This window comes from Lagopus muta, chromosome 7 (assembly GCF_023343835.1).
Source record: "Lagopus muta isolate bLagMut1 chromosome 7, bLagMut1 primary, whole genome shotgun sequence".
NCBI lineage: Eukaryota > Metazoa > Chordata > Aves > Galliformes > Phasianidae > Lagopus > Lagopus muta.
This window is the reverse complement of record NC_064439.1, coordinates 39,620,142-39,635,230: the sequence shown is the minus strand read 5'-3', so window position 1 is coordinate 39,635,230 and position 15,089 is coordinate 39,620,142. Positions and strand designations below refer to the sequence as shown.

At 41.7% G+C, this 15,089-nt stretch overlaps 1 protein-coding gene across 1 annotated transcript in view; it reads left to right on the top strand.

Annotated features, from left to right (window-relative positions):
- Positions 1-286: 286 nt before the first annotated feature.
- The window catches only part of OSBPL10 (oxysterol binding protein like 10), a 98,259-nt gene continuing 83,456 nt past the window's right edge, over positions 287-15,089 (top strand). The window contains exon 1 of the mRNA XM_048950644.1: positions 287-679. Coding sequence (XP_048806601.1) covers positions 363-679 — 317 coding nt within the window. The 5' untranslated portion in view covers positions 287-362. The remainder of the gene's footprint in view (positions 680-15,089) is intronic.

The window sequence follows — 15,089 nt, the reverse complement described above, 5'->3', positions numbered from 1 at the left end:
ACCGCCCTCCTGCCGAGCGTTGCTTTCCGCGGGCGCAGCTCTCGTAGCGCCAGGGCCGCGCGCCCCGGGCATGCACCGTGCAGCGTCGCAGGGATACGCGCACAGCCCCACAGGGCCGCCGCCCCCTGCTGCGCTCAGCGCGCGCCCCGCGCACACCCAGGGCCGGGCCCCAACGGCCGCCCGACGCCCCCCGGCCCCCGGCGAGGGGCGGCGCGCGGCTCCCTCTCCCGCCGCGGCCCGGCCCCTTCTCCCCCGGGCGCCGCCCCTCTCTCTCTCGCGGCGCCGCCCGTGAGTCAGGGCTTTGCCGGGCGGTAGCGGCGGCCGCGGCCGGAGCGGGCTCGCACCCTGTGCCGCGGGGCTCCATGGAGAAGGCGGCGGCGAGCGAGGGCGGCGGCAGCAACAGCAGCAGCCGCAGCAGCAGCCGCCCCGCGTCGGCGGGCTCCTCTCCCTCGTCCTCCTCAGCCGGCCGCGGGCTGCCGGGCCGGGCGGCGGCCGCGGGAAGGCTGGATGGAGGAGGAGGAGGAGGAGGAGGAGGAGGAGGAGGCGGCGGCAGCCCCGGCTCGGCGGCGGCCAGCCCGGGGGGCGCGCAGGCGCCGGGCGGCATCGGGAGGCGTCGGGAGCCGGTGCTGGAAGGGACGCTGAGCAAATACACCAACCTCCTTCAGGGCTGGCAGAGCAGGTAATGCGCCGCCGGGCCGCGGCCTCCCGGCCCCCGCCGCCCCCAAGATGGTGCCCGGCAGCCGCCGCCCCGGGCCGCCCCCTCCCCGCCCCGGGCAGGTAGGCCGGTGCGGTGAGCCGGCCCTTTCCCGCCGCTCCGATCCGCTCTCTTCCTGCGGCCCTCGGAATTTATTTTCGTTTCGTTTCGTGTTATTTTCCATCCGAAGGAGAGGCGCACCGCTGTGTGGGTGCGGGAGGCTCCCGGCTCCCTTTCCGCGGTCCTCCTCGGGAACTTACCTTCCTCACGCTGGGAAAGTTGGGCGGGACAACCGGAACGGGTGCGAGCCTCATGGACCGAGCTAGAGAGAGGTGCCATGCTTGTGTCTGCAGTCACCGGTGCGATGTGTTGGCTTCGGGGCGGGCCACCGAGGAAGCGGTGAGCCGGTGCTCTGAGGGCTGCCGCGCTGCCCTTGCTGCGTGACAGGTGCTGTGCTGCGCTGAGGTGGCGGCCGGCTGCGGGCTGGACGGCCGCTGTGCGCCCCGCTGGGCGTGCGGCCTCGCCGCGGGTTGTGGGACGGAGAACCGTGCGCTTGGGTCCGTGGAACGCGGAAGGCTCTCCATTGCTGCTTTACTTCTTGCTGAACTTACTGGATGGGTGAGGTTGGGTATCTGTACCTCAACTTTTTAATGTACGGCGTCGTGGTGGTGGCTCTGAAGAGAGGCAGTGGCAATAGAATGTCTGCAGGTCCAGCCACAAACCTTAGGAAAATGAGAAAGAAAACTTTGCTTAGGTTGAGTGATACCAAGCAGTGAGAATGCAGGCATAGCTCTCTCCTGGATGCTCTGGCAGTAATTTTAAAGCATTTGTAAGTGAGAAAATTAAATGGTACAGATGCCGAGGATGCTTTGATGCTGACTCTTGCAGAGCAGGGCTGTAGCAATACTTGCTGAAAACTTTCAGAAACGGATCTGATTTCATGTGCGGGAGGGCACGCACAGGTTATACCCACTATGGGTGATGATCCATACCCAATAGGGATAGGCACTTCTCTTCACAAACCAGGTGTCTTTCACTTAACGTATAGGCTGCTCTCAGGGAGCCATAAAGAAGGCCCTTGACTATCTCTTGGCTACTGCTGCTCTGTGCTAGATTCGTGTCGGAATCCTGTCTGTTACTGACTTACGCAGACCTTCTGTCGCTTTGTTTAAGAACCAAATAAACACAGTTTGATATCAAAATGAACAACTAACCCTCCCTCCTTTTTATTTTTTCTTTCCTGGTACTGCCATATCTTTTGGTAGAAGCAGTAACTTTTCCTAATCGTGTGTGTGTTGCTGAAGCCATTTTCAGGTAACCTGATGAAAATTGCAAAATTGAGGTCTTTGCTTGTAAATCTTTGGGTCTAGAACTGCCTGCCTGTTAGTTTTGGGCAGCGTTTAGCACTGATTAGATCTCTGATAAGGGTGGGAGTTTAAGACAACGTGTGTGATCTACATATGTCTGAGAAACTTCTGTCTGAAAACATTACAGAGATAAATGTCGCATTTTAATTAATATTATTTTACTCTTAGCAGTCTATTTTAATCCTGCTGTATAATGCTTTGTCAACCGCTGATCTTATTTTGTGTAAATCTGGCTATTTGACTACATGACAGCTTCTGGGCTAAGTGATGTTTCTAGTTCATTCAGGTGTTCCTTGGTCTATGTGTATGTTGACTGGGATTGGTGATGGCAGTTTTAAACAAAACAATTGCTACTGGAAGATTACAAAAGTCGGTCTTACTATAATTTCCAATAAACAAGTATGCGTGGGTTAAAGTGAGGTTGTCTGTTTGGGAGTGTATGTATTGTGGAATGATCGTAGAAATTAGTTCTGAGTTTACTTCATCTGAAAAAATGCAGGATTGTTTTAAGTTCATGATCGATACAGCCAGATGGCATGAATATAAATAAAGTGGAACGATAAAGAGGAAACTGATAGAGTTCAGTGATTGTGGATTTGAAATGTTTTTTAAAGTACCTTATCCATTAACCTAAATAATTTAAATGCATTTAACGTTAGCTTTTGCCATGAGACATTGAAGTAGATAGGCTTTCTTTCCTAAGTTATTCCACGCTTATTATGCAGGGTGACCTCTAGAATTCTGAAGACATTTTCCTCTTGTTTGAATTACAATACATTGGTGTGGCTTTTTTATCAATCCTCCTTTAAGGAGAGTATGCAAGATATTCCTATTTTGGATGGGGCAATATTGAAGCGTAACACTGCATTGATGAACAATAGCTGAAGTAATTGAAGGCCTCCGGTTCAGTCAATCTTGAGAGCTGCATTAATTTCTATTTTGAGAATTTCTGAGGGTTTATTGTCTATTACTAAATAAATCTATTTGTTCTCTTCCAGCAGGTTCAGGAACAGCCTGAACCTTCCAAAAAGAAAAAGAGCTAGATGGTGGGTTTTTTGTTTTTTTTTTTTTTACCCTCACACCAGCAGAAAGAAGGGCTGTTTTTTTTTTTTGTTTGCTTTGAGGCAGTTTGTTGCACAGTAAAGTTGTCAAGGGGGCTGGGCTTTTAGAGTGTCTCTGCTGAAGTCTGACTTGCCATTGGTTTACACAGGTGCAAAGGCAAAGAGCAAAACAACCTCAAACACAGACACTTTCATGGAAGAACATTTGTGTCTGATCTGAGATACTAGAATATCTCACTGTCAGGACAGGTCAGTCATTGGCTGCAGGACTGGTGTTAGCAACAGGGGCCTGCATGAATGAACAAGGTTCTGGCCAAACTCAAATACAAAAAGGAAGCCTACAGAGGATGAAAGCAAGGTCAGGTAACCTGAAAGGAATACAGAGAGCACCTGGGGATGAAGTTAGGATAGCTAAAGTCCGTAGATAGAATTGAAGCAGGCTAAGGATGTAAAAGCCCTTCCTGTTCCCCTTAACAAGAATATTATTGACATAACACTAGGAAGACGTTCCTTAGTGAAACAGGAGATCTGGTTACCTGAGACAGTGGTAAGGCTGAGGTACTGAATGGCCTTCTTCAGCAGCGTGGTTGCCTTCAGGAACACCGGTTTCCAGAGATCAGAAGGAAAGGCTGGAGCAAGGAAGTTGTAAGTTTAGTGGAGGAAGATCAAGTCAGGGAACACTTAAACAAACTGGACGTTCTTAAGTCCATAAGCCCTGACGGGATGTGTCCATGAGTGCTGAGGGAGCTTGCAGATATGATTGAGTTGCAGCTCTTGGTATTCTTTGCTCAATAAGGGAAACTTGAAGAAATGCCAGAAGACTAAAGGAAAACAAACATTGCTCTTATTTTCAAGAAAGACTAGATGAAGGACACAGGTAACTACAGGCTGGTCAGCCTTCCCTTAGTCACTTGAAAGGTGATGAGACAGCTGATCCTGGAAACCATTTCCAGACATATGAAGAAGATGATCAGGAGTAGTGAGTGTGGATTCAGCAAGGCGACGTAACGCCTGACAACCTGATAAGCTTCTACAGTGAAATCACCAGCCTTGTAGATGAGGGTGGAGATGTGGAAGTTACTTTCCTGGATCTTTGGTACTGTGCCCCATATGCTCATCATTGAGAAGCTATTGAAGTATGATCTGGATGAGCAGATGGTGAAGTGGATCAAAAACTGGCTGAATGTCAGTGCATAGAGTAGTGGTTAGTGGTACAAAATCTAACTGGGGGCAAGTGTTGAGCAGAGTACCCTAGGAGTTAATTCTGAGAACAGTCTTGTTCCACGTCTTGATTAAAGATGTGGATGATGAGGTATAGTAAACTTGCAGATGTCACGAAACTGAGGGAAGTGGCTTATTCAGAGGAATGTGCAGCCATCCAGAGTGACATGGACAGGCTGGAGGTAGGTTGATGTGGAGTCCAACAAAGAGAGATGGCAAGTCGTTCTGGGGAGTGATAGTGCTGGATGTGCTGGGGGCCACACAGCACAGCAGAAAAGGACCTGGGAATCATGATAGACACCAAGGTAGCTGTGAGTCAGATGTGTGCCCTTGCAGATAAAAAAGCTAATGATATTCTTGGGTGTATTAGTAGGCAACTGTTGCCTAGGGAAAAAGAGATTGTCCAACTCTTGCAATCATCTTAGTACTAACTATATAGAAAGTGCTGCAGCCCAGCCTTTCTGTTTGTTTCTTCCCTGTCATAAGAGAGGTGCAAAACATGTTGAGAGTCAAAGATTAAAGAGTCTAGTACAGTGATGGCTGCTCCAGGTTCTTTCATTGGTACCATTCAAGTTCTAGGAATGAATTGTGACCTTTTTCCAGTGTAAAAAGCAAGTAGGTGGTTACTGGAGAAATATGACTGTTCTTGAATATGTTATTGAAAGTTAAATGTATGTTGCTAGTTTCACATAAACTTGGAACTTAAAATGTCAAAAATCACTTATTAGTAATTTCTGCTTTAGATTATATGCTAATCATTTTTTTTTCTTAATCCTGAAATCTAGGTAGCAAAAATAATAATACTGAAATGTGAGCTTTCCTTTTTTCACTCCTCTGTTTCCTTCACTTTTTATTATTGAAACTTTTCGCTCCTAATTGTTTATTTTTGAAGGTCATTGTTAGAAAAAAAAAGCAAAACCTCTTTGTTGTATACCTCTGATTTAATTGTAGGAAAGTTAAAATTTTAAGTGAAGATGCACCCTGTCTGTGCTTAGGTAATGGTTGCTTAAACCTAACTTGTTTGATCACTAACTGCTTGATTTACCTTGAATAGCTTTTTCTGTTGCCTCTAAGCAGATGTCAGGAGAATGGAGAAGGCTGTTGGAACAGAGGAGTGAAGTTAGAGAATGGCTTTTATCAAGGTAATGGCAGGAAGAGAAATCGATCATTCTGTCTCTCTGCCCTTCAGTGATGCTTACAAGAAACATTTTGAAGAAAAAAAACTTTGAATGTCAGGTTGAAATTTAAAAGGATGGTCTTGTGGTTTGGACTTTGGAGATGTCCATGGCAGTTCTCCAAGCAATCCACATTTCTCTTGTCCCCGGGCAGGTAACCCAAGTTCTTTGTTCTTTGGCTGCCCATGTCACATAGCTTCACTGCTACTTATGCCTATGTGGAGGATAAGTTCATATAACGTATGGTAATGTACTGTGTAAGATGTTTGATGGCATCGTAGGCGTAGGAAAAGTCTGTTTAAAATAAAGGAGACTTGAGCGCTTTCACTCAGTGTGTTTGGGATTTTTAAGTGCACTTCAGAGCTGAGCAGCAGTCTTGGTACCAGAGGGAATGAAGTGACAGACAAAATAGACCGTGGTCTTCCTTTCACCCAGATGTCACACTTCATTTTCAGACAGTGAAAAGAAGTGGCAGTTGGCTCTAGCACTTACCCTTATCTGGATTTAGTTATTACTAGTTCATCTCACTGCTGTCTTTTTGAATGGAGATCTCTGTGCTTAGCAACGCAGTGATAAATGTGGTTAGAGGGAGCACACATGTTCATGGTAGCTCATCTGAAAAAATGCACCCGTTTGTGCATACGGATTTGTGTTCAAGTAGGTGAAGTGACAGTAAGTTGTTAAACTAAGTAATGTGCCTTGGAGTCTTTTTGTGAGTATATAAGAAGTGTATTCAAGAGGTTTTTCACATCACTTTATATTTAAAAGCAATTATTAAATAAGAAGAATGCATTTGGGCTTTAGCTTCTCTTTGCATAACTAATATAATAATTCTTATTCTTTATGATATATTTAAAAGGTTCTATTATATTTAAAACCTTCCAAGTGAAAAGGGTGCTGAAAATCACTGTCAACTCTTAATGTAAAATGATGTATTTTAAATCAGCATTATAATGGATGATGAAACAAAAAGTATTGAATTTGATACAAATAAAAAAGTTGAGTTTCTTTTCTTGGCCAAATATATTTCCAGAACTTAATTTTTTTTTTTTTTTTTCTCCCCAAGTATCATGTTGTTATGCTTTAGGTCTTTCAGGATGTTGGGAATATCTTTCTGAGATGGCTGAGCACATTTCAGAACCTCATCCAGGGAGGCAAGGCTTCTTTTTTTTTTCTTCTTTTTAGCTGCAAATATATTTCAGTAAGCACTGTTGAAATACTACTGTACTTCTCTTTCCAAGATGGCATTTACATCACACCAAAAGTAATGCCTCCTATATATTTCCTTGGAAACTACAAAAGATACAAAGAACATAGTAAGACTGGTAGAGTAAGCTATCACCTACAGAGCACTATTTTTTCAGCATACCCACCACCATTAGCTATGCATTTTCACTAGTGATGAACAAGAGCCAGTATGCCTTGCTTGTAAAAACAAACAAACAAACAAACAAAACCTGCACCAGTGAGTGACCTGCTATTTTACAGCTGCTGTGATGATGATGGTGCTAGGAAAATGTTGCCTGTGCAGTTCATCTTCCATCGGCCTGAACAGATGGAATTCAGAAGGTGCCGAATCTGGACTGTATGGTGGGTGTGGTAGGACAGTCCTGTAACGATTGGCAGTGTGCTCTGTGATCTTCAAGCTGGTGTGTTGTCATGTTGCAAGAGAAAGGTGGTTCTCTTCTCTGCCCTGACTCCGGAAGTTTGAGCCTTCAGCTTAGTCATGGTGGTGAAGACCTCTGATTTTTGCAGGCCAACATAATAAAGTAGGAGGCATTACTTTGAGAGCAGCAACCACAATTAACAGGTAAATTGAGTAATTTAGATTCTAAGTACCAGTTACCTAGCACAAGTCGTAGCGTGTCTTGATTCCCGTTCCACCTGGACTTGTGTTTCTCTGGGAACATGAGACTTTTTCCTCCAGTGATAGAGCGTTTGGAGCCAACTTTTAATTACTCACTGCTTAAGAAATTGCCTTTCTTAATATGTGTCAACCTTTTATTTTTATTTTTATTTTTTTACTCTAATATTGTTATGTGTACTGTGTAGGAGACAGAAAACACTGCTTACCAAATTTCATTTCCTCATGCATCTTTTTGGAATGGTGATGTTATCATTTCTCTGTTGATAGCTGAACCAGTAGAATCTTCAGTGGAGCTACAAGTCAAGATTCCCAGTAATTTTAATAATGTATGACCTTATGATTACTATTGGCCATTTCAATGTTTTCCTTCAAGTCTGGACACTGGAACGATATACAGTTAATTGTGATTGCACTAGGGAACAAATGCAAATGTAATACATCCCATTTTCTCCAATTCAGTATTTCCTGCTTAAAATGTCCACAACTTAGCTTTTAAGGTCTCCATTACAGTTTTGGGAAATTAGCTCTGTTTTGAGTTGTGAATTTAACTCTCACTACACACAGCACTGATACTTCGTGTTCCCTGGTGTTGCTCTGGTTCTCCAGACAGATACATCCATACCCCATCTCTTACAACTGTCTGCTTGCCTTGCTTGAGTTGTATGTGGTCTGATGCTTGTTAGGCTTTTCTCTAAGCTGTATGTGTTGCTTCTTATTGTTCTTTCTTGTGTCCATTAGAATACTCATTTTGGAAGTACTGTGATGTTCTTTTATTTATTTTTTTTTCCAGTAGGAAGGTGATAAAATGTCTGTTTGCTATATGCTCTATCCGTGGTTAGCACATGGTTTTTCATCTCCCCATCTCCTCTCTTTTCATCTTAGAGTTTCTAGTGGCTTGTGGATGCCTTATTTTTGTAGGGGGAAAAGTAGTAATTTGTTTATAAACATTAAAAGCATTTAAGAGCATTTAAGAAATATAACTGGTGAAACATTATTAGTTGAAGAATTACTTTGGAAAAATATGTTAGTGTAAGGATTGGCTCTCTCTCTATATATATACATATGTATGTATATATGTATGTATGAGTATATATATAGATAGATAGATAGTGCTTTTCCAGGCCAATCTTCTCTCTTGTAATTACAGCTCTTTTTGTCACTAGATGTATGATTTTTATTTTGACGTTACTAGAATATGTGCTATTTGCTGAGGATAGCTTATTTTCATGTTATCAGCAATCTTTATGGAGATTTTTTTCATCTAGGTCATTGCTAAAAACTATAACCAAGACCTGATTGCCAAGGAATGCTATTAGAAATGCATTCACTTGAAGATCCTTGCTGTGTTATATTTTGAGGCTGGGTACATCCTTTAGGTGTTTTTCAATGCATTTAATGTCTCTTGCTGAAGTAGAATTGTACTGGGGTCTCCATGCTTCTTTTACTCTGGTTAGGGGAAGAAAAAAGTGAATTGGCTCATGACTGAGTTACCTAGGTGTAGGCAGGATGGAGCAACAAAAAGTGCCTTACTCATTGCTGCAAGCATTTGGGCATTTTGCACTGGCACAAAAACCTCTTCTGAAGGTATGTTTTTTTTTTCTTTTGGTGCCTTATCACAGTAAGCTTTTTATAGAAGCTCTTGCTCTTGAAAACGGAAAAAATCTCTCTCAATTGGAAGGTTTGCCTTTCACACCATAGGGTAGGTTTTTTCTTTTTTTTTCTTTCTTTTTTTTCCCCCCCCTTCCTTTGGGCACATTTAATCTTACCTGGTTATTAGGCTTGGATTTTGTTACTGCTGGGTTACGTGTCAGTCTTTTTATCTTATTTTTATTAAGTAAATGGAAGGAAAGGGTGATTTGACAGTAGAACAGGGGAAGAAAAATGAGGTGTGCAATGGTGAGAGGAACTTAGAAAGGAATAAAAGCTGCTGGAAGAGCATTGATGGAGGGAAAGGGAGCCATGGAGGAGGAGGAAACGAAGGAAGGAATGAAGAAGTAGGTACAAAACTGAAGACAGTACAGAGATAGACCTTGAGCAATTTTTTTTTAAATGAAAAGGAATGTCTAGAAATCATGTAATATATATTCAGAATGATGTTGAGGAAGCCTGTGTGAGAAAATCTGCTCTTAGTTTTAATCCCACTTGTAAGAACGACACAGAAGAAGTAGGCAGAAATTATTCTTTTCTACTTTGCAGAGCGCTCTGGGCAGTGCCAACATTTTTCTGCTTTCTTACCTCTCCCACCTTCTGTGACAGAGTTTGTTCCACATTAATAGCATGTGAACTGCAGCCAGGGGAAGCTACTGACAGCGCCCACCTGGATATATAGTCCTGTGCCAGGCTTATCTTTGCCCTTTTAAACACAATATTGTTCATGTGTAAATTTAAGCATATGTGATGATTTTTCCTTTTAAAGGTCATGCGTGTTGTTCCTTTGTTTTTCATTAAAGAATGAGTATCTGGATTTTTGTGCATACATAAGACAGAGATTTTAGAAATAGATATAAAGCAGCAACTTAACATTTAAAGGTCTTTCAAAGTAAATGTTGCTTGTAAATTAGAATACGCTGTTTCCAGGGGGATCATGGCTAATACTCTGAATATCTCACAACATATTGATGAAACCACCATTTGGTGGGCTGTGGATTCTGTGCATATGTTTCGAGAAGCGCTGTTGACAAGATATTGTGTTCTGAAGAGGGCTGCACATCCGCTGTCAAGACCAAACACAGAAACTTTAACTTCTCATCTTAGTCAGTGAATCAATGATTTCAAGAGAAAAGGTAGGGTCAGCCCTATTCAGAGTGTTGACATGTAGAGCTGGGAAATTCCAGGTCTCGTGAGATGATGTAGTAAGCAAGAAAGATCTGGATTCCGCAGAGCTTTGTTTGGACTTGTTGAGATGGAGAAGAGATAGAAGTAAGGTGGGTAAGAGATGGAAATGAGCCAGTGCAATGGTAGCTAGAAAGCAGCTTCCTTACTTTGTGTGTCTTAGTTTCATCCCTATGATGTATAGAGAAGGCTTGGCGTGGTCTTGAATATGTTTGTAATTTCAAATTGGGGATTTGGTGATTACAGGTTTTTTTTTTTGTTTTTTTTTTTTTTTTTCTTTTTAAAGCTAAGAAAAGCAAACTGTAGTGAAGAGAGAAACTGAGAAATACAACAAATCCAGAAGCAGGACCTCCTTCAATTGTCCATTGCATTATTTAGTTTCATATAAATAAATATATTTTGAAAAATACAGGCAACTCACAAAAATGGCATAAGTGTTAACATAGCTGAGTTCTCAGCCCCTTGTGTGTGAGCATAGAATAAATATTACTTGTTCAACAGGTTCTGTGGGTGAAATAGTATTTTAAATGAACGTTGCTGTTGGGAGAAGTGCCAATATTCATGAGGTTCAATTTGGAGAACCTAGATGATAAGTTATCGTCTTGAAAGTGAAAAATAACAGCTGCTTTAAGCAGTGTAGTAATCACACAGAACAAATTTGATGGAATAATATATCTGGTTTTAACTTGCATGCAAATTATTGCCCCAACAGGTGTGTTCAGAAGGTGTGTGTCTGCCTGAAAGTGTCTGATGGTCCATGTAATCATATAGAATATATTATAATAATTTGTGTCTGGAATAACTGTGGAGAATATACCTTTATGAATTATGTAAGCGATGCTATGTGGAATGAGAGAGGAATGAAGAACTGGTATGAGGACTGCTGTTTCCTGGCATCAGCGCATGCCTTTCTGCATCTGGAAACTGCCTTTGAAATCTTTGTGTTTACTGCTTTTGTAAGTGGTGCTTCAGCTCTTATGATGTGTTCCAGGGTTTAAAAACAGCTAAAACCAGGCTGTTTCTTCCACATAAATTACATGGGTAATGTATGCTGGTCCACATGCTACAATAGCTAGATGAACATGAGAGAATTATCAGGAAAAAAAAAAAAGGAGCCAAATTCTTGTATGCACCAGTTTTGTATTGGCATTACACCCCTGGCCTAGATGATGAAGACAAGAACGTTTCAGATAAAAGTGAGTTATGAACTGTGCTAATTTACTGCTTTGCTGGAAATGTTATTAATGCTTGGAACACATTACAACACATACAATTGAAAAAAAATCCTGACAGTGAGGTTGTATCCTTGTCAGCTTTGCAATACATTATTCTGTACAAGTAGTTTCTAGAACTAAGTTGTAGCACAGCTGTTATCTTTTTTTCATTAAAAAAACAAAAACAAACCCATATTTTACACTGCGGTGTTTTTTAAAAAACAAAAGCCATCCCCAAAATTGTCTGTTTTATCAGGTAATACCATGCGTCGTTTGTAGAATTTGGGCAAGCCTTAAATGAAGCACTGTCTACTGAGATTAGAGGAAGAAGTGCTAGATCCCTAATAAAAGAGCCTTTCCTTGTTAAATCATTGTCAGAGGTTTAGATATGTGTTTAGGTTTATCTTTTGCAGCAGAACTGAGATCCAAAAGTGGCTCTCATTGATTATAAGATGCTGTGGTTTTCAAATTGAAACAGTAGGCTTTCAGTTTACAGGAAAGTTATTACATCTTGAGGTCTCTTATTCCTTGATGTTCCATATGTAGCTAAAAACAATGCTGAGGAGTTGCTGGCTTCTGGCAAATACTCTTGCTGAGGACAGGGCATTGCAAAACAAGGTTGAACTATGAAGGTCTGACAGAGAAGTCAGTGAACTGTGATAAAACCTCCATAAAGCTTAGCTGGCTCAAGGCAGCTATATTTATGGTATATTATTTGTTGATGGGATGGAATATGCTTTGTACTCTGTTGAATTGTACTGTTGTAATGCAGTGCAGTGCAGTCAGTGTCTTTCTCTGGATAGGTTCTTTTTAAGGGGTTGGCTTCTGAATGTTGAAAATACGTCAGCTTGAAACCTAGCCAATGTGAAAATAAACCAGGATTAGTTGTGTAAATACTTTCTTGCTTTTACTTACTTTTTTTTTCTTTCTTTCTTTCTTTCTTTTTTTTTAATTAAATTTTTTAATTAATACATGGGCTACTTAGTTTTGGCAGGTCTCAGTGCAGAATGTCCTGAGAACAATCATAGAAAATCAGAAAAATAACACAAGAAAAGACTGGGATACCAGAAACTTCTAGCTCTTCAGGTTTCTTCTATAATTAAATAACTTGCTGGGGGACTGCTAGTTACAAACCCCCTTCACATCCCCAGTTATATTTTGGTAGGAAAATGTGATTATGCTGGGAAAATAACATGTTACACTTTTCTTAAGTAAGGTACTAATTGAGACTTAGCATAAGAAGGTAAGAGAACAGCCACTATCTGAAAGCAAAACTCTGGATATATATGTACATATATGTGGATATAGATGTAGGAATTAGTTGCAGGCAGTAAGCAGGTGGTGTTTTTGGGCAGTCTCCTTCAGCTGCCCTGTCTTTCCCAGGGGCTCGAAGTGTCCAATATTGCTCAGAAGAAAGCCTGTAACACATACTGCGTTTCTGCTAGGCTTTGGGAGGCTGGCGGATTGTTCAAACGTAGGAAGAACTGAAGGTTCTCCTTTCACACTGTGACTGTGCCACACTGTCAGTGTGTGAAGTCTGTTGGGACTGTCTCTGTCATGCATGAGCTGTAATAGAGGGTGCAGACGACTGTGAAAGTTGGTAGGAGGCTCAGGTGGGCCTTGCTTGGGCACAGATGTTCCGGTAGGAGTTCTGTGCTGAAGGATGAGTCATAGGAAATGGCAAGACCTTCTAAGCAGGTGCTGGAGCAGCTTAGAACTGTTAGCCTGATGGCTTGGGTTCATGTCTTTTCTAGTTTTTAAATGGAAGAATTAAAGTCTTGAGGAAAAAGTGTTGAAAAGGTGCTGAATCTTGTCTTGATCCTTCCTGTGTTGGATTGCCGGATTGGCAGTTAAGTCTGAAGGGATATGAAGTAGGACCAGGTAAGTGGCACGAGTCCACCTGTCTTCCTTCTAGTGTTTGAAGGGTCCTTCTCAATATTTTCCCCTTTATCTGATCTTTTATTTGATGCTGTGGCAATGAGTGTAGGGTTGGTAGGTGTTCTAGGAAGTGAATTGGAGAAAATACTTGAAAGTAAAGAGATCAGCTGTAAAAATGTTGCATTTTCTAATAGTTAGAACTGGACAGACTGACCGTTGGTTCCAGAGATTAGGCAATGGCTTGAAACCTTTTGGAATTTTATTCCCCTTGAGCTTAAGACTGGATTTTTCACAATTTATGTCTGAACAGATTGAACACTAGGGGTGTGGAATAGGTATCTCAACCAAGGGACTTGGACAGCTTAAATGGAACTGTCAGTGGTAATAGAGAAAGCAGCTGGTACAGGAAGAGTATACAGTACGGTTTCTCACAGATTGTATTTTTGAGATGGTGTCAGGACATCAAGAACAGATGTCTAAGAGACCGAAAATGCCTACTGTACTCATATGTTGAGTTTTGACTTTCATTACATTCCTTCAACTGGATTTAGTTACTGGAATACTGAATTGCACACTTTTAAAAAGGAAACTATAAAAATTATGGAACTGTGACTAAGTTCTGGAAATCTGGAAACTACTGGAGCTCTGCTTTTGTGCCTTATCTATAATGATCTATACTTGTTCTGTTTGCTTCTTTTTTCCCTAATAGTATTGTCATACTTTAGTTACTTGAACTAATTTTGATGAATCTGTTCTGTTTCAAAGAGTATTTAAACTTAGGAGTTGGTTTATTGCCCAGTGTTCGATGCAGAAGTTATGTTGTGTTGTGTCCTTTTTTTTTTTTTTTTTTTTTCCTCCCCAAAATTCCCTTCTCTGTTGTGGTTTCATGGACTGTGGTAGGCAGGCTTGTGATTGCAGTTTTAACAGCAAGCATCGATTACTAGAGGAATCTAAGGAATACCTTAATGTTATTTGCAAGAAGTTTAGTCTGTTGTTAAGGACTTCTTCTCCAAATGTATTTAGTGTTTGGTTTCTTTTCCTCCTTCTATCACACTATTTCCTTGCCATTGCTTTTCATTTCATTCTGAGCAAAGAGGGTGCAGTGCTGGATATGGTGTATGGAGAAGTGTATGGGAGGGAGGCAGCAGGGTACCAAAGGGCACTGCAGAACAGGAATGACCTTTCAGTATCAAATCACTGCTAGGAAAATGTGTTAGTTTTTGCTCTCTAAGTTGAGAAGTATTACTTCTTTACAGTGTTTTCTTGTGAGAAATAATGTGTGTGCAAAATAATGCTTTTTAGATATGGCTGTTAAATGCATGACTTGTAGGTTCTGTTTTCATTTGAGACTTGTGTTCTATTAGAGAATTTTGTTTTCTTCACTTGAACATCTCCAATTATAATATCTTAGAAGCAAGTTGTTTTGAGGAGAGGGAGAATAACGGTGTATGTTCTGAATCACATCTTTCTGTTTGGAGTGTTAGGCAAGAGAAACTAACAGCTGAGAATCAGCATCTGCTGAGAGTGTTTGTGAGTAGTTTGTACCATTTGGGAAGAAAATGGAAGAAAACTACAAAGAAGTGGTTAAATAGACAAGTACTTAGTACAGTATTGTTTTTTGTCATAATTAGAAACGATGACAAAAGCTAGAAGGAAGAAACACCACCACAAAAAGCAGAGCAGAAATGGGAGAGTTCAAGCTGTACAAATCAAATGAAACTGCTCTGACCCACTGCAGTGGAACTACCAGGTCACAGCCTGAACTTGCCAGGTTGAGCAC